Genomic DNA, 21,731 nt, shown 5'->3' on the forward strand with positions numbered 1-21,731 from the left:
TTAGCTCTGATTGCATGATGAACATACTCTCACTAGATGCTTTTTTCTAAAAAGGTGATGATCCTGGACATTGTGATGATGACAACTGGATTGCCAATGGAGCTGATCTCATTGCCCATCGTGATGAAGAAAATGAGATGGCGAACGAAGCTGGTGGTAGTGCCCAACCAAATCAGCAAACCCAACCTAACAATAACTCCGAAGGCATGTTATAACTTGAATCTTTCTAGCATCTATTAGAGTTAAACTTCTTGTTCAATCTATTGTTCTATGCATCTTCCTGTCTTAATTTATACCATATGTGTGCCTGATTTTTTATGAGTCATTCCAGTGCTGCGGGATGATGATATTCTCAAGGACAACTCCATTTTGCTCATTTCTTAATATCACAGTATTTAAATAAGGACAATTTACATAGTACTGAATTTAAAATTGTGTTTCTTGCAATGGATTGTATCATGATTTTAGTTTTATCTTCTTTTGTCTTTGTTGAAGATATTGCCTTGTTGAAATCTGCTCGAACCGTGCCTTCCATTCCAGTTAACCTGTGCATTTGTAACAATCAGAAACACACCAACATGACATATACTGCAATATTCCATTTAGTTGTTGTTGCCATATGGTTACTAGTATATTGTCTTGACTTTTTTGTGAGCTTAATTCCTCTTGTTATAGTTACTCATTTTGAAACGACGTTCTCCATTTATTAGTACACTTCTATACATGTAATTGCGGTTTAATTGTATCCATTGTTGATTTTACCTTCTTTTCAGGTCCACAATCCTATGAGGAGCCAAGGGAAAGGGGCCCCAATTTGGGAAAAGGTCTGGAAAGGATCACTCGACGCCGGCAGGGCAAACTGCCGCTTGTCATTCCAGAAGGGAAGTTAAGGCCGGAGGCACCTCTTCTTGCTGCAAAGTTTGCAACTGAATGCAACGTCACAGTTAGACACCATATGCCCGTGTTTAAGCGCTGGAAGGATTACAAGGACCCAGATGGACATGTCCGAGATGGGATCTTCAGGAACTTTGTAGGAAAAGTTGGTGTAAGTACAAAGTCCAAGCCTTTCTCCCTCAAATTTCTATCAACCTGTCAATTTTTCCTATTGTGTCAATTATGTGCAATCATGATACTTACACATGTTTTTTCATTGGGCTAGAACAAGTTTCAGATGGACGTTGATGCTGTGCCAGTTAGGAAGGCTTGTACTGAAATGCTGAAACGTGCGACTCGGCAACAACGATATAGGCTCAAGAAAGAGTATTTTGACCCTCACCCACTCCATTTGGTGACGAGAACGTATCCTGTCCCCTCGATGACTGATGAGTAGTGGAATGAGCTAGTGGAAAGCTGGAAGGATCCCAAAAAGATGGTATGTTTCTTCCTCGAGACCAATCTCTCGCCTTCTACATGCTAATCAAGAAATTATGCCTTACATGTATTTGGTCTCTTGATATAGGGGATATGTGAAACTAACAAAAATAATCGAGCTCAAGTTAAGTTTCACCAAACCACTGGCTCGCGCAGCTACCCTGTGCACTGTGATAATCTGGTAAGTCAAACATGTGGCTCTAGATGTGCATTGTCATGAGAAATATTCTTGACCATAGGTTCATGTAAACTGTTGCGTCCATGTAGTAACTGTGTATGATGCTCCCTTGCCTTCATATTGGTTGTTTCCAGGGAGACAAATACAAAGATAAAGAACCCACTGCATTGGATTTGTTCAAGGAGTGCCACTACAACAAGAAAAAGAAAAGCTACAGCGGTGTTGTCCAAGCTGCAATTGTAAGTCAGCTTCAAAATACTACCAACCATAATTTTACCTTTTTGCTTACTAGAACTAATATTGTTTGAGTTACTCCACCAGATTGAAACTGATAATCAAATGTCAGTGTATCTTAATTGAAAATGTTAACATGTTCACTTAACTATCTTGTAATAGCCTGTCCTGTATGATTGTACCCTTTTATATTTTCATACAACTGATAAGTTTTCAAGCGATTGAAAAACATCAGTTTTGATTTAGTATATGGCTAGATGAAATGTCTTTAATAAATGCGCATAATCACTTTGACATGTGACCAATCAGCCACCTAAAATTACATAATTTTTTAGTCTATTATTTGGCTTTATATATTGTAGTTTTGGCCATCCTCAGTGTCTTACATTTTTAGTGTGTGTGTGTGTATATATATATATTATAGACTGACCTCGAGAAATAATTTGATTTAAACATTACTCACTTCTAGTTAAATCAGGAAATAGTCCACTTTGTTGTAGATGATATTATATATGAATAATTTGAATCACCTCCGCATAGAAAAAAGATTAATCTGACTGTTATCACAAGTGTCTAGTTGTAAAGGATGCATGATAGCTTTCCTTACAAAGACGATGCATGTAAGCTTGCTGATGTTGTCTTCTCTACTTGGGCTTAAGCCGTCTTATAACCATGTTTGTTGCTTGCATTGCTAGACCGAGATGGAAAACAAGGCCTCTCAGCCTACAGAAGATGGACAGGAATCGAACTCCGCGACCGAGGCTGTAGCTGAAGTGCTTGCTAAGCACACTAAGAAGCCAAGGTTTCTTCAGCATGTGGGGATCCAGCATGTCCATGCGATATCTGGTGATAGCAACTGTCAAGCAGAGTTGGCAAAGAGGGGCAATGTCGAGCTTCGGGCACTTGTTGACACCTTGACCAAGCAGTTGAAGGAGTCCGAAGAAGCAAGGACCAGGAAAGACGAGGAGCACAGGAAGAGAGATGAGGAGAACAGGAAGAAGCAAGCTGAGATGGATGCAAAACTGGACTTTTTGCTAAGTCAGTTGCAAGCAAGATCAGCTCAAGGGTAAGTTGTTTGTCCAAGATCAGTCGTCGTCTCTACTTGATGCATGCAAGCTATCTGAATGTGATATACTGCTAGAACCTACATTCTTATTTTGTAATGATTTTGTTGTGCAAACTGCACACTGTTGGATGCAAACTGGTTGCATTTTGTTGCTCCATTTTTGGTGGATTTGGAGATGTAAGCTCAATGTTACTGTGCTTTGTGATGTTGTTCTTCTTTTATGTATTTGTGATGGATCTGGGGATGTAAGCTCTTAAGCTTGGAAACCCATTTTGTGTAGAAACAAAGAAGGGCTAGGTTGGGTACAGTAAACACTAATGGGCCGAATAAAGTGAGCCTCGAAACACACTTTCTGGCTAAAAACACACAAGTGCCGCATAATTTTAATGGGCTGATGTGCATATTGAACACGTGGAAATGGGCCAACGAGAGTGTAAATGATTATGGACCAAAATGAATGGGCCAACCAGCTACGGTAAAATGGACCCATAGGCCTAGTTGTACTAAAATAAATGGGCCAGACCGCACTGGGCCGAATGCCATCGGCTTACACTGTGCCATGTCAGCTCCACGATGGCGCCACGTCATCTCCACGTTGGTGCCACGTCAGATCGCGGGAGATGCCACATGGGACTTGTCTTTCTACACGTCATGTAAATCTGTGACAGAATAGTCTGTCACAGAGGACCGGGCCTTGGGCGGGCCGGGGGTCAGATCGGTGATGGTGATAGACCGTCATAATTCATGACGGAAACAAAAATCCGTCAAGGATGGGCGGGTGGGCAAATTATGACGCGATATACATGATGGATTTTTGGACCGTCAAGCCCGGTTATCCTTGACAGTTTTTGCCATGTCTGTGACGGACACTGACTGTCACAGATTAACGACTTTCTTGTAGTGTATTACATAGATGAATTTTCTTGATGTACTGTTAGGAATTGTTCAGCTTGTTTGTTAAGAATTCTTCAGGCCTTGTGGTTAGGCAATTAGCATATAAAATTTTCTAGAATTTTAGCTTCCATTACTTCCATCCATTTTCATTAATTAATGTTGATGCACTTAGATTGATTTGCTAAGTTGCAACAATTTGTTCTCTTTGGCAGATGGACAGAAGCTGGATTAGAGAAGGAGTTAGAAAGTTTTCGAAAGAACATATGAAAGGAGTTGATGATTTCATGGCATTTGTTCAGGCAAATTTTGCCAACGATGCTCACATTCTTTGCCCATGTTGTGAATGCCTCAACCGTCCAAGAATGGCTCAAGGAAGAGTGGAAGATCATCTGCTTCTTAATGGGATGTCCAGCACATATGATAGATGGATATATCATGGAGAACCTTTAGACAGACAACCTCAACATTTTGAAGCTGATACAGAGGCCCCTCATATGATGGGTGGTGGTGATGCTGGCATTGATTTCATGGAAAAGGTTTTGCGAGATAATGTTGTTTTGGAGGACGAGGATGGGCATGAAGATGATAGGATTCCTGACCTATTGAAGGATTTGTACGATGCTGAAGATCGTGCTGATGGACAGAAATCGTTGTTTGCTGAGGTGTTAGAGGAGGCGAAGCGCGCAACTCATGAAGGGGGTAAATTTTCAAGATTTACCTTCATCGTGAAGTTACTCCACATCAAGTCTTTCTACCGGATTAGCAATGCCGCATTCAACGCAATACTCCACCTTTTGAGCTTGCAATTCCCTGATAGTTGTGTTCCCAGATCTTATGATGAAGCATTGAGCATAATCCGTAGGCTGGGGATAGGTTATGTGTCAATACATGTGTGCCCAAATAACTGTGTCTTGTTTCGAAAGGATTTAGCAAAGCATGACAACTGTCCAAAATGCAATGCATCTAGGTGGAAAGATGCTGATGGGAAGAAGTCAATACCGGAGAAGGTACTGAGGCACTTTCCCTTGATACCAAGGCTGCAACGGATGTTCATCTCGAAGAAATCATCGCGTGAGGTACAGTGGCACATGCTGAAGCGGCAACCTATGGACAATGAGCTGAGCCATCCAGCGGATGGAGAGGCATGAAAAGAGTTTGACCGTATACATTTAGATTTTGCTGCAGATCCAAGGAACATAAAACTTGGCATTGCCACAGATGGGTTTAATCCGTTTGGGAACATGAGCACGTCTTATAGCATGTGGCCAGTTTTTGTGGTGCCGTACAACCTGCCACCATGGGCATGCATGGATTAGTCCAACTTCATGATGTCATTGCTTATCCCGGGTCCAGATTCTCCAGGAAAGGATTTTGATGTCTTTATGGAGCCCCTTGTAGAAGAACTGCTCCAGCTCTGGACTGGTGTACCTACATACGATGCCTTGAGTCCGGAAGAAAAGTTCAATCTACGTGCTGCGATCACATGGTCCATCCATGATTTGCCGGCTCTGCACACTCTGTCTGGGAGGATCACATCAGGTTATCAGGCTTGTGTCCATTGTGACAAAGACCCTTTCTCAAAGAGAATAAGGAGCAAGATCTGCTATATTGGGCACCGCCACTTTCTTCACCGAAACCATCACTGGCGAAGAAGCAAAGATTTTAATGGTGAGAATGAAACCCGTGACAAGCCAGCTGAATTCACTAAAGAAGAGCTGGAGCAGCAACTTGAAAAGGTGAAAGATGTGAGACCAGGAAAGCTGGCGAAGAAAAGAAAGCGTGAGGAAGGTCAATGTTGGGACTGGAGGTCTTGTTTGTGGGACCTGCCATACTGGGTTGATCTGAAATTAAGGCATAATCTCGATGTAATGCACATTGAGAAAAACATATGCGAGAATCTGCTAGGGACGTTTCTGAACATTGAAGGGAAGACAAAGGACACGGTTAGTTCTAGGCTTGATTTGGAGGACGTGGGCATAAGAGAAGATTTGCATCTATAGCACAATGAAGATGAAGATTCATTTGAAATTCCACGAGCATGGTATACAATGAATAAAGAAAAAAAGCTTGCATTCTGTGAATTCCTAAGAGCGGTGAAATTTCCAGATGGTTATGCTGCTAACCTAGCAAAGTGTGTTACTTCTAATGGATTCAAGCTTTCCGTACTGAAACCCATGAGTGTCACATCCTCCTCCAAAGGATTTTACCGGCGGGCCTCCGAGGAATCATGCACAAGGATATATATGAAGCGGTTGCTGAGCTGGGAAATTTCTTTAGAGAACTGTGCTACAAAACCCTCAAGTTAACTGTCCTGGAAAGACTTGAAAAAGAAATCCCAATTATTCTTTGCAAGCTCGAGAAGATTTTCCCTCCAGCTTTCTTCACCGTGATGGTCCATTTGGCGGTGCACTTACCCAAAGAGGCAATGCTTCGAGGCCCTGTGCAATACGGTTGGATGTACCCAATCGAAAGAAGGCTGCTTACTTGTAAGCGTTATGTGCGAAACACGGCAAGACCTGAAGGTTCTATTGCTGAAGCATATGTCGTTGACGAGTGCTTGACTTTTTTCTCTAGATACTTTGGTGATGTGGAAACAAGATGGAACCGGCCGGGCAGAAATAGAGAGCGGTCTGATTCGTGAAGTGGTGATGTCTCTGTTTTCAACCATGGTGTGAACTTTCTTGGAGCCTCACAATACTTGGAGGCTGGTGATGAGTATGACAAGATGGTTTTGTTTGTGCTCAGCAATTGCGCCGAGGTTCTACCATATATCGAGTACGTTATAACTTGTGCACTCATTATATATATATTTTTGCTTGGGTTGGCACCAGCCTAATGTTTTAATTCACATGTTTTGTTGGCATTGCAGGAAATGCAAGGAAGAGTTAAATCAGGAAGAAAGCAATATCAATGTTGATAAAAGGGTTGCCAAGGGGTTTGCTAAGTGGTTTAAGAATCATGTGATATCTTTAGCCACATGTTTTATGTTTTCTGTGTTATTCACCCATTGTTAAATACCATTGTTTACTAAATGGTTTATTTGTGCAGATTGGAAAGTTGCATGAGGAGAAGAAGGTCAGTGATGATCTATTTGCTTTGGCATGCTTACTGGATAAGCGAGTGAGAGTGTATTCAGCATGCATTGCTGACGGTGTCTGGTACCACACCGTTGGCCGTGAGGAAAAAAGGAAGACACAGAATAGTGGAATCGTCACTGAGGGGTCACATGATGGTGAGATCATTGACTTCTATGGTCAGTTGAGAAGCATCGTAGAGTTGCAGTACAACTCTAGTGGAGGCATCCATCGCTCGGTTGTCTTATTTCGCTGTGACTGGTTTGAGCTTGGTAGCAAGAAGAGGAGAGACTCTTTTGTCAAATATGATGGCCACTTCAAAAGCATCAACACTGCAAGGTGCTAGTATAAGAGTGATCCCTTTATTCTAACAACACAAGCAACAATGGTGTTTTATCTGCCAGACACTCTTTTGCACGAAAAATGGCGAGTTGTGCAAAACTTTCAGCACAGACACTTGTGGAGTGTGACTGAAACTGAAGTGGAAAAGGGCCCCGGTGATGGTGGACTAACATACCAAGATGATGACTCTACGGAAGTTCCGTTGCAAGCTGATGATGACTATGGAAGTTCCGGTGCAAAGCAGAGTGCGAAGGGACCGGGAACGTGTGATCATTGGTGCTGCAACAGTTGAAGGCATCAAGAAAAGAAGAAAGGTGGTAGAGGATGGACATGAAAGCGAGGATGAGGAAAACTGGACTGATCATACTATGCCGTAATATTGTAGTGATGATGAGGAAAACAGGAGTGGCCATAGAGTTCCTTGTTTTCGTATCGACAACGATGAGTAGCGAATGGATATGAAGGTAAATTTGGTCTCCTTGGTGATCCTTTTAACTCTCTGTAGTTTTCCTTCTTGTGCATATGCATGGTGATCCTGATGTACTACAATTATCTCCAGGTAGCAAAATGCTTGAAGATCCTGATGGCTGTAGTGGTGTGATCCTGATGGCTGTAGTGGTGTGGTCTTATAGCATGGAGCTGATGGCAAAATGAAGTTGTGCTCAGAATGTTGTCAAAATGTTGTCTTGTAATGCAAAAGATTGCAAAATGATCATTTAGATATTGGTGATCATTTAGTTCAAGTTTTGGTGATCATACAGAATGTTTTCTAGTAGTTTTTGTGATCATGTAGTAGTTTTTTTGAACTGAAGTGGATGACATCTGGTTTTGCTTCAACTGAATTTTAACTGAATTTTGCGCTATTTTAACTGAATTTTTCTTCAACTGAACCCATTTCATTGTGAACAAAAATATATGCGCCAGCGGGGACTCGAACCCACGACCATACGCTTGTTTCACTATGTTTCTACCACTGGGCTAGGAAGAGGCTGTTGGTTTTGTACTCTATGCCAACCCTTTTGACTATATCAAACTAGTCAAGTATCAAGCACACACCTCACTGACAAGTGGGCCACTCGACCCACTCACTGACAAGTGGGCCATTTTGCTATTGTACCAAAGCTACCAAAAATATGTGCGTGGCCAAAAAATATGCGCGCGCGAGGGCTCGAACCCATGACCGTGCGCTTAGTTCTCTTGGTTTCTACCACTGGGCTAGGAAGAGGTTGTTGGTTTTGTACTCTATGCCCACCCTTTTCAATGTATCAAACAACTCGCTGACAACTGGGCCCGCTCCTCCTCCTATCCACTCTTTTCCCCACTCCCCCTCTCCACTCCTCCTATCCACTCGACCCGCTCCTCCTCTCCGCCGCCATCGGCTTCTTCCTCTCCCACCGCCGCCGCCAGCTTCTTTCTCTCCGTCGCCGACTCTCCGTCGCCGTGGGTATGAATCCGCTTCCTCTTCCTCTTCCTATCTACTGTTATGATAGATTATGGTTCTTGCGGCCAGATTAGGGTTTGATTAAGATGTTTTTTAGGGTGACGGCGACGCCTCCCCGGCGCCTCTGCTGGTCCGACGCCTCCCGCGCGGCTTGCCCTACGCCGCCGGCGACCACTTCTTCTCGGACACCACCGCTGTAAGCCATCCGCTTCATATCCTCTCTCCTTTCTCTTCTGCTCTAGGGTTTGAGAATCTAGGATTTGTTATGCATACTAGGCATCTATTGGTGGATTTAGGCATATTGTTCTTGGTGGATTTAGTATGCTCTATTGGTGGATCTAGTGTGGTTGAATTGCTGTTTGATTACTATGTTGTTGCTGTTGGTAGTCACCTGACAGCAATTAACTATTGCTGTGGTAGGTAGTGTGGTAGACATGATGTTCTATTGCTGTTGAATTCTGTGGTTAATTAACTGAATTAACTGAATTCTGTTGCTGTTGAATTCTATGGTGAACATGTTGTTACTGTTTCCAGAACATGCTATTGAATTCTGTTGCTGTTAAATTCTGTGGTTGAACATGCTATTGTGGTTATTCTTGTTGACAAGTCTTGTGCTGCAGTGGGATTCATGCATATGCAGGTGTAGTGACCTGCATGAATATGGGCAGAGTAGTAGCAGCAGTAGATGCCAACATTTGATATGCATGCATGCATTCTTGCTTGTTTATATTCTTTTAAACTAAACATGCTCAAGTATGGAAACATTACATTCTTCTTCTACTCATTGCCCCTTTGCCAAGATAGAGTAGGAGCAAATTGAGGCCATTGCCATTTATAGTAGTATTCCAAATTGAGGCCCTGGCAAACACATGTAGTAATTATTCTACTGTTTTTATTTACAATGCTGCTTGTTTCCTATTTCTGTCCAGTCATGTTGTTTAATTTACTATTGCTTGTTTCCTATTGCTTTTTTAGAGTAGAAGTGAGATGGATGGCTTGGAAGGTTTTGAGTTCTTCGAGATCGTAATTGAGAAATCTTGCAGTAGGCAGGTATATTTATCATCACTCTGCTGTCTAGTGCTTGATTGCCACAATTAACCACTGCTTGACCCTCGCTGCAGAGGCTGCCTGACAAGTTTGCGAAGATGCTCACCGACCATGAGCCCCACAAAGTGAAGCTGTGGGAGGCCGACAGCGTGCTTCACAGGCTGTGGGAAGTGTTGGTGGTGTTTGATGGTGAAGGCCACATGTACCTAGGGCCCGGCTGGGAGCATTTCGCCCGCGCCCATGAGCTACAGCTCGGGTACTTCCTTGTCTTCCGCTACGACGGCGACGCCATGTTCACCATGAAGATGTTCGACAACACCATGTGCCTCATGTACTACCGGCATGACGACGATGCCAGTCAGCTCTCTGCCTCTCTTCTTCCTGTCCTTTTGGCTTCCTCTACCTGCACGACGACAACACCATGTTCACACTTTGTTGGATTTGGCCAGGCAATGGGAGCAGCAGTGGGGATGACGAGGAGCAGAGCGGGGATGACGAGGAGAGTGGGGATGACGAGGAGCAGAGCGGGGATGACGAGGAGCCGCCTATTCTGGCTGACGACAAACATGCTATGGTGGTGGCTGACGACGACCCTGCTATGGTGGTGGTGGATGACGACCTTGCTATGGTGGTGGTGGACGACAACCTTGCTATGGTGGTGGCGGACGACGACCTCGCGATGGTGGTGGCGGACGACGACCTTGCTATGGTGGTGGCGGACGACGACCTCGCGATGGTGGCGGCGCCTGCAATCCCACAGCTTGGCGACAAGACCATGCCAATTGTGGTAGAGGAGTACATCCGCGTTGGGATTCGCCACTCTGAGCGCATCAGGTTGATGAAGGAGGAGTGAAGATGTTAAGAAGGTGTTCAGCATGTTAGGTTTACGCTTGTTAGTGTAATATGAACATGTCAATGTTAAGTATGTCAGGTTTAATTTTGTGCATGCTCATGGATGCTGTATGACAGTGTCATCTAAACAAGTCATGTTTTTAACAATGAATATTCAGTTTGGTAATTGATGGGAATTGAAATTTTTTATGCATGCTCATGGATGAAAGATAAAATTATGGGTTTTTGTGCATGCTCATGTATGAAACAATATAAGTTTCATTTTTTGAATGCTAAAAACATGACTCAAACCCTAGCCACAGATGACCGCCGTGACTAAATCCGCCGGTTTTTAAAAAAAAAAATCAAAAACCATTTTTCATTTTTTGAATGCAAAAGACATGCATTTTTCGTGAAGCGGCTACAAGGAGGGGCACCCCAAACGGCGCCATTCCACGTCTATCTCAAAGTAGACCCTATTTTACGGACGACCGCCAAAAAGCATGCATTTCCGACCCTCGTAGCTACTCCCGGCAATTCGGACCACCTTCGGCCGATTCAGCTGGAACCGGCTGGAATTTGAACTGCGGGTCCTCCATAGCTTGCCCGTTATTTTCACTAAAAATGCTTTTTAGCTTCACAGGTAGGCATTTCATCACAGAATCGACAACAGATTTGCATGGCTCAAACCCTAGCCACGGACGGTCACCGCGATGAAATCGGCCGGTTTTTGAAAACACCGTAAAAAAATAAAAAAAATCAAAAAAATGGGAGACCTCCACGTCACATCATCAAATGTGGCCTACCAACTAGCAAAAATACTAAACTTGCAATACCGGCGTTTTCTTGAAAAAGTGTTCTCAAAAACGACATACCATGAATGAAGATTCATGGCTTTCAAGCCAAACTAGCAATGATATGGCCGCATCCGTTGAATAGTTTCTGATAATATGCCCAAATTGGGCGCATGCCTCCGTCTTGTGATGGCAAACAATGTTGCCAAAGCGAGGTTCCAACTTGTTTAACAAAAAAAACCGTTTTTCATTTTTTGAATGCAAAAGACATGCGTTTTTCATGAAGCGGCTACAAGGAGGGGCACCCCAAACGGCGCCATTCCATGTCTATCTCAAAGTAGACCCTATTTTACGGACGGTCGCCAAAAAGCATGCATTTCCGATCCTCGTAGCTACTCCCGGCAATTCGGACCACCTTCGGTCGATTCAGCTGGAACCGGCTGGAATTTGAACTGCGGGTCCTCCATAGCTTGCCCATTATTTTCACTAAAAATGCTTTTTAGCTTCACAGGTAGGCATTTCATCACAGAATCGACAACAGATTTGCACGGCTCAAACCCTAGCCACAGACGGCCGCCGTGATGAAATCGACCGGTTTTTGAAAACACCGTAAAAAATTAAAAAAAAATCAAAAAAATGGGAGACCTCCGCGTCACATCATCAAATGTGGCCTACCAACTAGCAAAAATACTAAACTTGCAATACCGGCGTTTTCTTCAGCTACTCGGTATGATTTTGACCTTGATTTCTACAAAATTTACAAAAAAACCCTATTTCTTTCTACACCCAAACCCAAAAGGATTTCCCTCCCACACCAAAATTTTCCCTCCACCAAAATTTCCCTCTCCCAAAATTTCCCTCCTCTCCCTCTCCCACTACCAGGCGGGACCCACCACTCCCTCTCCCACACTACTAGGAAAAGGGCTACTAATGGCGCACCAGTTTTGCCTACTAATGGCGCATCACTGGTGCGCCATTAGTATCACGCCACTAGTATTTTTTACTAATGGCGCACCACTGGTGCGCCATTAGTATAGGCCACGGTGCGCCATTAGTATAGGCCACTAGTGCGCCATTAGTATAGGCCACTAGTGCGCCATTAGTATTTTTGAATTTTGAAGGCGGGAAAATAGTAGTGGCGCACCGTCTAACCCCCACTGTGCGCCATTGCTATTTTTGAATTTTGAATTTGGATCTGGACCGTGATTTTTTGCCCATTTTTTGCTCGTTTTTTGGCACGATATTATTTCAAATTTTGATTCTGTTTTTGGATCTTGTACGTTCTTTTGCTGTGTTCTTTTGCCGGAGAGGAGTTCGCCGGAGAGGAGGAGGAGGAGGTCACCGGAGAGGCGCTCACCTACATCGCCGGAGAGGAGGAGGAGGAGTTCGCCGGAGAGGAGGAGAAGGAGGAGGTCGCCAGAGAGGAGTTCACCAGAGCATCGGAGAGGAGGAAGGAGAAACCATGAGGGGATGGGAGGAGAGGAGGGAGGAGGAGCTCACCGGAGAGGAGGGAGGAGAAACCATGAGGGGAGGGGAGGGGAGGGGAGGAGGGAGGAGGAGGTTGCCGGAGAGGAGGAGGTCGCCGGAGAGGAGGAGGAGGAGGTCGCCGAAGAGGAGGAGGGTAGTATGGTGGAGGAGAGAAGGGAAGATGGAGTGGAGGAGAGGAGGAGATGGAGTGGAGGAGAAAAATGAAGGAGGAGAGGACCACGCCCAGCCATATATATGGCATAGTAATGGCGCACCGCGGGCAGGTGCGCCATTACTAACTTTTTTTTATTATTTTTATTTATTTTGAATTTTGAAGGCGGGAAGATACTAATGGCGCACCATGGGCAGGTGTGCCATTAGTAACTTTTTTTGACTTATTTTGAATTTTGAAGGCGGGAAGATAGTAATGGCGCACCATGGTTAGGTGCGCCATTAGGGAGGAGGAGGTCGCCGGAGAGGAGGAGGAGGTCGCCGGAGAGGAGCAGGAGGAGGTCGCCGGAGAGGAGGAGGGTAGTATGGTGGAGGAGAGAAGGGAAGATGGAGTGGAGGAGAGGAGGAGATGGAGTGGAGGAGAGGTGGAGTGGAGGAGAAGAATGAAGAGGTAAGGAGGAGAGGACCACGCCCAGCCATATATACGGCATAGTAATGGCGCACCGCGGCAGGTGCGCCATTACTAACTTTTTTTTATTTATTTTGAATTTTGAAGGCGGGATGATACTAATGGCGCACCATGGGCAGGTGCGCCATTAGTAACTTTTTTTTTATTTTTTGACTTATTTTGAATTTTGAAGGCGGGAAGATAGTAATGGCGCACCATGGGCAGGTGCGCCATTAGTAAGTTTGAATTTTTTTGAATTTTTTTGCCTCCCCAGATCTTAAAAGCCCCGTAACTTTTTTCTGTTAGGTTTTTGAGGATTTTGAAAATGTTTAACGGGGTTTCCCCGGTTAAATTCGGATGTAACTTTTTGAGTAGATGATTTTTCATATAAAAAACTTTTTCATCCGAGTTCGTACGCAAAAGTTATGCCCATTTTACAAATTCTCGAGAGATTTCGCAAATAAAGTCGAAATTCATATTTGTAAATTTTTACAACAACTAGACCACATATCACATGGGAAACTTATTTTCTTTTATTTTTTGACATTCCCATCATTTTTGTTTATTTTTTTAAAACTGAAAAGGCGGTCCACGGGGGGGGGGGGGTGCATTCGGTGGAAGTGGTGGCCAAGTTACTAATGGCGCACCGTGGGGATGGTGCGCCATTACTAGTTCAACTAGTAATGGCGCACCACTCCCACGGTGCGCCATTAGTAGTTTTGAAAAAAAATAAAAAAAACTTTTTTTACTAATGGCGCACTGTGGGAGTGGTGCGCCATTACTAGTTCAACTAGTAAACTAGTAATGGCGCACCACTCCCACGGTGCGCCATTAGTAGTTTTGATGAAATTTAAAAAAAAATTACTAATGGCGCACCGTGGATGTGGTGTGCCATTAGTATTTGCACACTAATGGCGCACCAACACATGGTGCGCCATTAGTATATAGTAGCCCTTTTTCTAGTAGTGCCACTAACATGCGGGATCCCCTCCCTCCCCTCCCAAAATTTTCCCATTCCCCTCCCCTCTCCACGACGAACCCTCCCCTCCCCTCCCCACCTCCGCGCCACCCCGCTCCCACTCCCTCCCCTCCCCTCCTCCGTGCCGCCCCGCCGCGCCGCGGTGCGCCGCCCACATCGACGACGACGACGCGATCGACTACATCGACGAGGACGGCAGCTACATCGACGACGGCGCGATCGACGACGACCACCGCTGCATCGTCAACATCATCTCCCCCTAGGTACTTCTCCCCTCCTCTGGTGGATCCATCTCCCCTCCTCTGGTGGATCCATCTCCCCTCCTCTGGTGGATCCACCTCCCCTTTGGTCGACCCATCTCCCCTCTGGTAGATCCCCTCATGGGTTAGGATTTTCTAGGGTTAGGATCTCCTGCTGGTTCGATAGGTCCTTGTTCTTGGGGTTAGGGTTCATTTTAATTGTTGCGTGGGGATGATCTCCCTCTAGTTCATGGGGTTAGGGTTAGGGTTCATGGGGCCAGGGTTAGGGTTCATGGGGTTCATGGGGTTCATGGGGTTAGGACCTCCTGGTGGTTCGTTTGGTTCTAATTGATTCTAATTGTCAAAATGTCTTAACTTGTGTCATCTAGGCTATAGCCATTTTTGGTGTGTAGAGGCAGCATAATCAATAGTTGAGTATAGCTTTTTCATCTGCTTTTGTTTGATTCGGAGCCAGTCAAGAACACACGCTATGTTCCATGCTTTGATGTTGTTTGATAGTTCAACAAAGATATCAGAACTTGCTGTAGCTATTTGATGCATTTTTTATGATATGATGATATTTGATCTGAATGTTAGTTTGATGATCGGCTCACTCGGGAAGCCATCTTATATAGAACCACCATTCTAGGCTTAATGAAGTGATCATATTGTTCCAATTGCATGTCTCCAGGTCACTAGTCATCATCTTCTTGTATAGATTTTGTGTGCTGGTTTGGTTACTTCAAATAATCCATTTGTGTGCTGGTTTGGTTTCTCTTGCTTGGTTTGGTTTGCAAAATGTGAAATAGATCTCCCACTAATGCCTATCATTTTCCTCCATATGCTAGCTTGAGATGGAAAAAATGAAGGACGCGCCGGTACCAGAAGGTGAAGAGCCAAAGTCTGCTGTTGAAATTGTTGAACAAGTCCTCAAGACCGAAGTCAAGCAAAGCACATTCCTCAAGAATGTTGGGCTCCAGTCATCTAGGAACAACTCCGGCAAAGCAACTGCTGAAGTGGCTGCTCATGTTCGTGACCTTGAGTAGAAGCTGGAGAGGTCTGAGCTTCAAGCTGAAGTGATGCAAGAAGAATTGGCGGCAATCAAGATGAAGGCGGAAGAATCTGAAGCTGCACGCGACAAGGAACTTGAGCTGCTGCGCAAGAAGTCCCAAGAGCAGGAAGAGCAGTTAGCCCACTTGATGGCTCACTTTGGAGCTAAGGCAGTTTGATGGTCTTTAAACCTGTTGTGCAGTTTGTCTTTGAACTTGATGTGAAGTTATGTCGTAGTAGGTCGTGAACTTATGTGAATCTGGTAGTGTTTTGCATCTGGTAGTGTTTGTTGCATTTTGCACTTGGTAGTGTTTTGCATCTGGTAGTGTTTTGCACCTGGCTGTTTTATGCCTTGTGGATCACTTGTGGATCTTGTGAACATGGGCCTGTTTATAGTTATGTGGATCTTGTGAACCTGGGCTTGTGGATCATTTTCTGAAGTCATGCAAAATATGAACCTGGGCTCTAAAAAGGCCGAGGCCCAAACAAGAATTAGACTAAAAAGGCTTGGGCCTAAAAAAAGAAATGACTGTAAGAATTTTTTTTACAAAAGGCTGCATAACACAAAATAAAAAGGCCAAGGCCCAAATTCGAACTAGAATAAAAAGGCTGTGGCCCAAAACAATAGTGGAATATAAAAAAAATTCATCAGAAAAGGCTCCATTCCTAGAAAATAAAAGGCCAAATTATTGGGCCAGGCCCATGCAGATAAGCAAAATAAAGAGAGAGAAATTAAATGGGCTAAATTATTGGGCTTGGCCCATCAAGACGGCTGAAATGGACCGGGCTGATTCTATTTTATGACCTTTTCATTTGGTCGTAATTCTGCCACGTCAGCTTGCCACGGTGGATCTGACGAGGTGTGGTCGGATTGCTAGTGACCAAAACAGTTGGTCGTTAAATCTATGACCTTTTTTGGTCATAAACGTTTACGACCATTCCAGAAGAAAGGTCGCTAATGTCAGTTTATGATGGACAGCTTTTGACCTTATGTTTTTGGTCACAAAAAGGTCACAAATGGAAATTTGTGACCATTCAGTGACCAATGGTGGTGGTCACAAGTTGACATATTTCTTGTAGTGAACCCAGACAGCCTTACGGCTCTTCGAAACTCTTTTTGTGGGAGGGAGAGAAGAAGCCAGATAATGCATGGCATGTGTATGAGAGCAAGGGGTGAGTGTGGAGGGCTGCCCCTCCACCTCTATTTATAGGAAATCCCAAGGGGTAGGGTAGTTTCACACAAAAACCCAAAATGCACATGAATGAAGTCCTTCCACAAGGACCTAGGAGTGAAACCAAGGAACAAGAGGGTCCCCAAGGGGGGATACCCCATGTGGCCGGCCACACCCCCATGAGGGGCCAAAAAAATGGCTCCTATCCATGTCATCCCCAAGATCTTTTGGAGCAAAGCCCCAAAAGGTGGCTTTCCATAAAGTAACCATAAAGCTGATTTTCACTATTCACGATGACAATTTTCAGCGTCTGATCAAACTGAAAATATTTATGTGGGCTTAGAACATTTCCAGTACCCACCATAATAATTTTCAACGCATTTTGGAACAATTCCAGTTTAGTGATTTTCATCTGCGAAAAGCATCTGAACCGGTTCCTGCAGCTCCGGAACATTTCCGGTTTTTATTTCTGAAAATTCCAAAAAGTTTCCAGAATGATTCTGGCACCCTCCAAGAATTATCAGGCATGTGCCGAAACCATTTTGACTTAATGGCATACCCCGAAACAACTTTTTCGGTTTCACCGAAACTCATCCGGTGACCTCTCTCTGCGGAACTTTTCCGCTGTCCGAAACTTTTTAGTGATTTTCTCTCAGACTCCCTGTCTAGTATTCAACAGATAGATGACCCTTAAGCGTGTGACCCTATCGGTTCGGTGAAGTATAAACATGACCTGGAACCCCTTCCGATCAATGATCAACATCGGAGCCGTGGACACCCATATTGACCCCTATACCCACACGAATGAATATTCGAGTGAACCTTCAGTTGCAGTGAGCTATTCTTGTTGCTTCGCGATATGTCACAAACACCCGAGGTGAGATTTGTTGCATCCCCGTGGACGAACAATTTGTCCACCATGCAAGTTACCTCGTTACCGGTTTTGTTATCTTTTCTCGTTTCCGTGTTCCGGCATCCCAGTGATCAAGTCACATGGTGTCTGGCCAGACGATTATGGATAGTAACACCGAGAGGGCCCGAGAATATCTCTCCATCGTCGGAGGAGCAAATCCCAATCTTGAGCTATCAAGTTACTTGACATACTTTTCCATGAACCCGTAAGCCGCCGTAATAGCCACCCATTTACGGATGACGTTTAACAAACCCCAAAGTTCATGAAGCAAGCATGAAGAAACTCAATACTCTCATGGTCTAAGGAATCATGCAAACATTAACCATCTCTGTGTTATGTACCATTAACTTGTGACGAATGAATCTCATAGCATAAAATCAATCCGGGTCGATTCAACACAAATGTTCTCTTAACATTGTGCCCTAAAAATTGCTGGCATAGACATGCCCATGATCAGGAAAACAGAACCATCATGCAACACTTGAGCTAGTCTTAGAGGCCAGACTAGGAATACTTCTTACCGTTTATTATTCCACACGTGCATATGAGTCTTCCTCCGAGCCTCGTGGATATTGCAGACTCGAGAATCATTGTAGTTATAGCATGGAACATAAACATAATTATGAACTCGGAGATAAATAATATCAGTTATTATTGCCTCTAGGGCATATCTCCTACAGACTCCCACTTGCACTAGAGTCAATAATCTAGTTAATGCTAATGCACTTTACACCTATGGCATACCGGTGTAAAAAATGCTTCGCATGTGGTATAGCCTGATGTCCATCGGATCTGACAACTTCAGCTCCATGTGTATCTCTGCATATCCTCACGTTTTCACGCTTTCACAAAATTCATACTTGTGCAGACTTGGCTTTGTATATATGTGAATCATTGGTCGAAACCTGATTCCTCAGACTGAGTTATGGAGCAACTATCTGCGATAGTGTCCCATTGACCAAAGCCTTCTTGGAACCATACTAAGTTCATGAATGAACTATATGATTCAACATCTTTGTCTTTTTTTTGCTTCTAAAGCAGCAACATACTCCGCCTCTGTTATAGAATTCGCCACAGTAACTTGTTTGGAACAATTTCCAACTAACTGCACCACCATATTGTGTTACACAAAACCCTCAATTTAAATAGAAAATCGCATAGAGAAAAGATCAAGACTGTTTCGATGTAACATTTTACAACAAACTCTTCATGATCTCCGCTTGCGAGAAAACATATCATCAGTACTTACTCTAGTACTCAATGACATCTTTCACTCTTGTCCAACGATCAGTACTTTGATCACTTTAGTATCCATACACGCAACACCTTGGGAGTATCGGACATATCTGGTTGTTTTACATACCATGGAATACATGATTAATCCAAAACACGAAGGTGTGTGGAATCTCCATCATGTATTTTACTCCTCAGTGTTTTGGGACACCGAGTCTTGTAAAAACTCTTTACATGTGACTTAGTCAAGAATCACTCCTTGGCGTTTTAAATGCTAAATAGGTTTTAGCACCTTGTCAATATGTATTCATTGCTTAGCCATATTAGGTAAATCTATCTCCATAGATCATCATGCCTAAAATTGAGCCTATTTAGCCTAAGTACTTCATCAAAAACAATTTCAAATGAAGTCCTAATTCGTGTCAAGAAATTTATTTCCAATTAACAATGTGTCAAGCACACAAGGTTTTTAGAAATATTATTACGCTCCCACTTACTTTCTTGAATTACAAGTATCTTCGTTACCCATCGATGTATCAGAACCCTTTGACCATTTCATCAAAGCATGAAGATTCCAACTCCATTTTGCTCTCTTCTGTCCATCGCTAGAACTCTGAAGTTTGCACCCTTACTAGCATCCTCTGGATAGACAAAATGCCTTGGACTGTAACACATGCAAGTCCTTGGTTTCATTTCCATTAGATGGAAATCCTATTGTCATCCATGTTTCATATCTCATGATTAAAATATGTTTTAATTGCTAGTTCAACCCGAACCGACTTTAAGCATCGCTACGATGAAAACAACCTTATCATAGTCAACTCTTGAACTTGTTATTTCAACAAGTCGAGCTTTATGGATAATTTTTTTATCCGTATCAGTTTAAAGTTCCATAAATATTCGTTAGACTCTAAGTGTTCCGAAAGGTGTATCAAGGTTTTAATCTTGAATCACTTATATGGAAACTAACTCGGGTTGTATTGGCATTTAGCCGATTCCGGAGTCAGGGCCCATTAACGCTTCCTTGTGTATCGTAGGTATAATGTTGTCAAACAACAATATCTCATTTGCGCACCGGAGAGGTTTGCACGAGCCTTGCCTACGTGGTTCAGCTGCAAGTTCGACCGAAGTTCATACATTTTATTGTAGAGACTTCCGTATCAGTCGCAGTAGGAAACTCTGGAATTACATCCAAGGTCTCTTTCCTTTGATCTGATGACGAAGATACTGTTTATCTCGTCGAGTTGCACTATTCTCCCACTCACCTTTTTGAAAGAACCATTCTCTTTAAAAGCACACCGTTTCGCGGAGAAACTATTTGCCTCGGTATAGTGAGGGAGGAATACCCAACATTTTGGTATAACCTACAAAGTAGCACTTGTCTGATTTGGAATAGGTTTGTAACCTTTTACATAAGTCCCATATTCCAAATGTTAAGAAAAGATATAACATAGTTGGGCGTACCATACCATGGCTTCATTTCAACAGACCCGATGTAGCTCTTTTCAGTGTAAAAGCCGAAGTCTCTAAAGCATCAGTTTAAAAGGGATAATGGCAAATTTATTTATGTCATCTTTGACCTTACCATGTCATAAATGGTTTGATTACATCTTCACAGACATTCCACTCATAGTGGTGTTCCGGAAGGTGTAAGTTATGAAACTCTTTTCACAACTCATCAGACATTCGCTAAACATGTAACTCAAATATTCCTTTGTGCAATCAAATTGCAGAAATATAATTTTCTTGTTACAATAACTTTTACTTCATTTCTGAAAACCTTTCGAATGATTTCAAAAGATCCAGACTTACGTCTCATCAAGCAAATATCCATATATCTACTTGAGTCATTTCTGAAGATATATAAATCCACTACTTGCAACAACATTTATTGAACTACACACATCAAAATGTATGATCACCAATAAGTTTGTTGCTTGTTCCTTATGGCTTGTGAACGGTATTTCAGTCACTTCACTTTTCGGAGAAAGATGCAAGTGTCAAATGATTCAAAATCAAACGACTTCAAAATCCATCATAATGGAATTTTTCCATGCGGGTTTCTCCAATGTGACCAAATGTAGTGCCACACTTGTGTGGTATTCTTTTAGTCTTGCAACATTTAGCGTCAGTGTTATGGATGTATCATATTACCATCAATATTCATAACATACATCCCATCTTGGATAGAATCATGGCCCTTCATGTTATTCATAATACTTAACAACAATTGTTGTTTTTTATGAACAACTCTTTTGCAACAAACATTGTGCAATGGGCTAGAGTGTATGAAACTCTAAAATGAATTATGAAAGTAAACCCATAGGTATTGTATTATTATCAATATTCATAACATACATCTCATTCATAATGAAAGTATGGCCCTTGTGTTATTCATAACATCGAACATAAAAAGTTCTCTTATGAACAACCTTCTTGCAAGATACCTTATGCAATGGGCTAGAGTTTGTAAAACTCTAAATGAATTATGAAAATAAATACAGATGACAATACACCGATGGAAGGTATAGTAACATTTATGATTAACTCACAATACCCAAGAATTAGTGATTAACATGTTTAACCATAATTCCCAAGAACTATATCTTTGACCAGCCTACTATACATCAAAAACTTGTATGACATTCATACATGAGCTGGATATTCCAGTCATCTCTCTTTCTGCCTTTATACTTCTAACTGTTGAACTTTTAGTATTTCTCCTACTCGCAAAAGAAGCACCCAACTTAAGAGTGGCGTTAGCCCCAGACTTCCTAGGCGTGTAAG

The 21,731-nt window shown here is 43.1% G+C and overlaps 3 protein-coding genes across 3 annotated transcripts; all 3 read left to right on the plus strand.

The window, feature by feature from the left end:
* Positions 1 to 137: 137 nt before the first annotated feature.
* On the plus strand, positions 138 to 2,853 carry LOC147981802 (uncharacterized). Its single transcript, XM_087516113.1, has 6 exons — positions 138 to 204; positions 774 to 1,045; positions 1,160 to 1,288; positions 1,460 to 1,552; positions 1,684 to 1,788; positions 2,479 to 2,853. Exons 1-6 carry the CDS (start codon positions 138 to 140, stop codon positions 2,851 to 2,853), a joined length of 1,041 nt encoding a protein of 346 aa, XP_087372239.1.
* Positions 2,854 to 3,955: 1,102 nt separating this feature from the next.
* On the plus strand, positions 3,956 to 5,743 carry LOC147981803 (uncharacterized). The gene is made up of 2 exons (XM_087516114.1): positions 3,956 to 4,442; positions 5,097 to 5,743. Exons 1-2 carry the CDS (start codon positions 3,956 to 3,958, stop codon positions 5,741 to 5,743), a joined length of 1,134 nt encoding a protein of 377 aa, XP_087372240.1.
* Positions 5,744 to 9,587: 3,844 nt separating this feature from the next.
* LOC147981804 (uncharacterized) lies at positions 9,588 to 10,500 on the plus strand. Its single transcript, XM_087516115.1, has 3 exons — positions 9,588 to 9,650; positions 9,722 to 10,004; positions 10,097 to 10,500. The coding sequence occupies exons 1-3, from the start codon at positions 9,588 to 9,590 to the stop codon at positions 10,498 to 10,500; spliced, it is 750 nt and encodes a 249-aa protein (XP_087372241.1).
* Positions 10,501 to 21,731: the final 11,231 nt, after the last annotated feature.

The sequence above is a fragment of the Triticum urartu genome, chromosome 3A, assembly GCF_056163025.1.
Source record: "Triticum urartu cultivar PI428250 chromosome 3A, HENAU_Tu73, whole genome shotgun sequence".
In the NCBI taxonomy this organism is placed as follows: Eukaryota; Viridiplantae; Streptophyta; class Magnoliopsida; order Poales; family Poaceae; genus Triticum; species Triticum urartu.

Bases quoted from the DNA above. Each gene is read 5' to 3' on its own strand.
- LOC147981802 (XM_087516113.1), top strand. From the start codon at position 138: ATGGCGAACGAAGCTGGTGGTAGTGCCCAACCAAATCAGCAAACCCAA. The intron at 1,289-1,459 runs GTGACGAGAACG...CTCTTGATATAG, and splicing joins ACCCTCACCCACTCCATTTG to GGGATATGTGAAACTAACAA. The intron at 1,789-2,478 runs GTAAGTCAGCTT...TTGCATTGCTAG, and splicing joins GTGTTGTCCAAGCTGCAATT to ACCGAGATGGAAAACAAGGC.
- LOC147981803 (XM_087516114.1), top strand. From the start codon at position 3,956: ATGGACAGAAGCTGGATTAGAGAAGGAGTTAGAAAGTTTTCGAAAGAA. The intron at 4,443-5,096 runs GTAAATTTTCAA...TCCCGGGTCCAG, and splicing joins GCGCGCAACTCATGAAGGGG to ATTCTCCAGGAAAGGATTTT.
- LOC147981804 (XM_087516115.1), top strand. From the start codon at position 9,588: ATGGATGGCTTGGAAGGTTTTGAGTTCTTCGAGATCGTAATTGAGAAA. The intron at 9,651-9,721 runs GTATATTTATCA...CCCTCGCTGCAG, and splicing joins AGAAATCTTGCAGTAGGCAG to AGGCTGCCTGACAAGTTTGC. The intron at 10,005-10,096 runs GTCAGCTCTCTG...GGATTTGGCCAG, and splicing joins CCGGCATGACGACGATGCCA to GCAATGGGAGCAGCAGTGGG.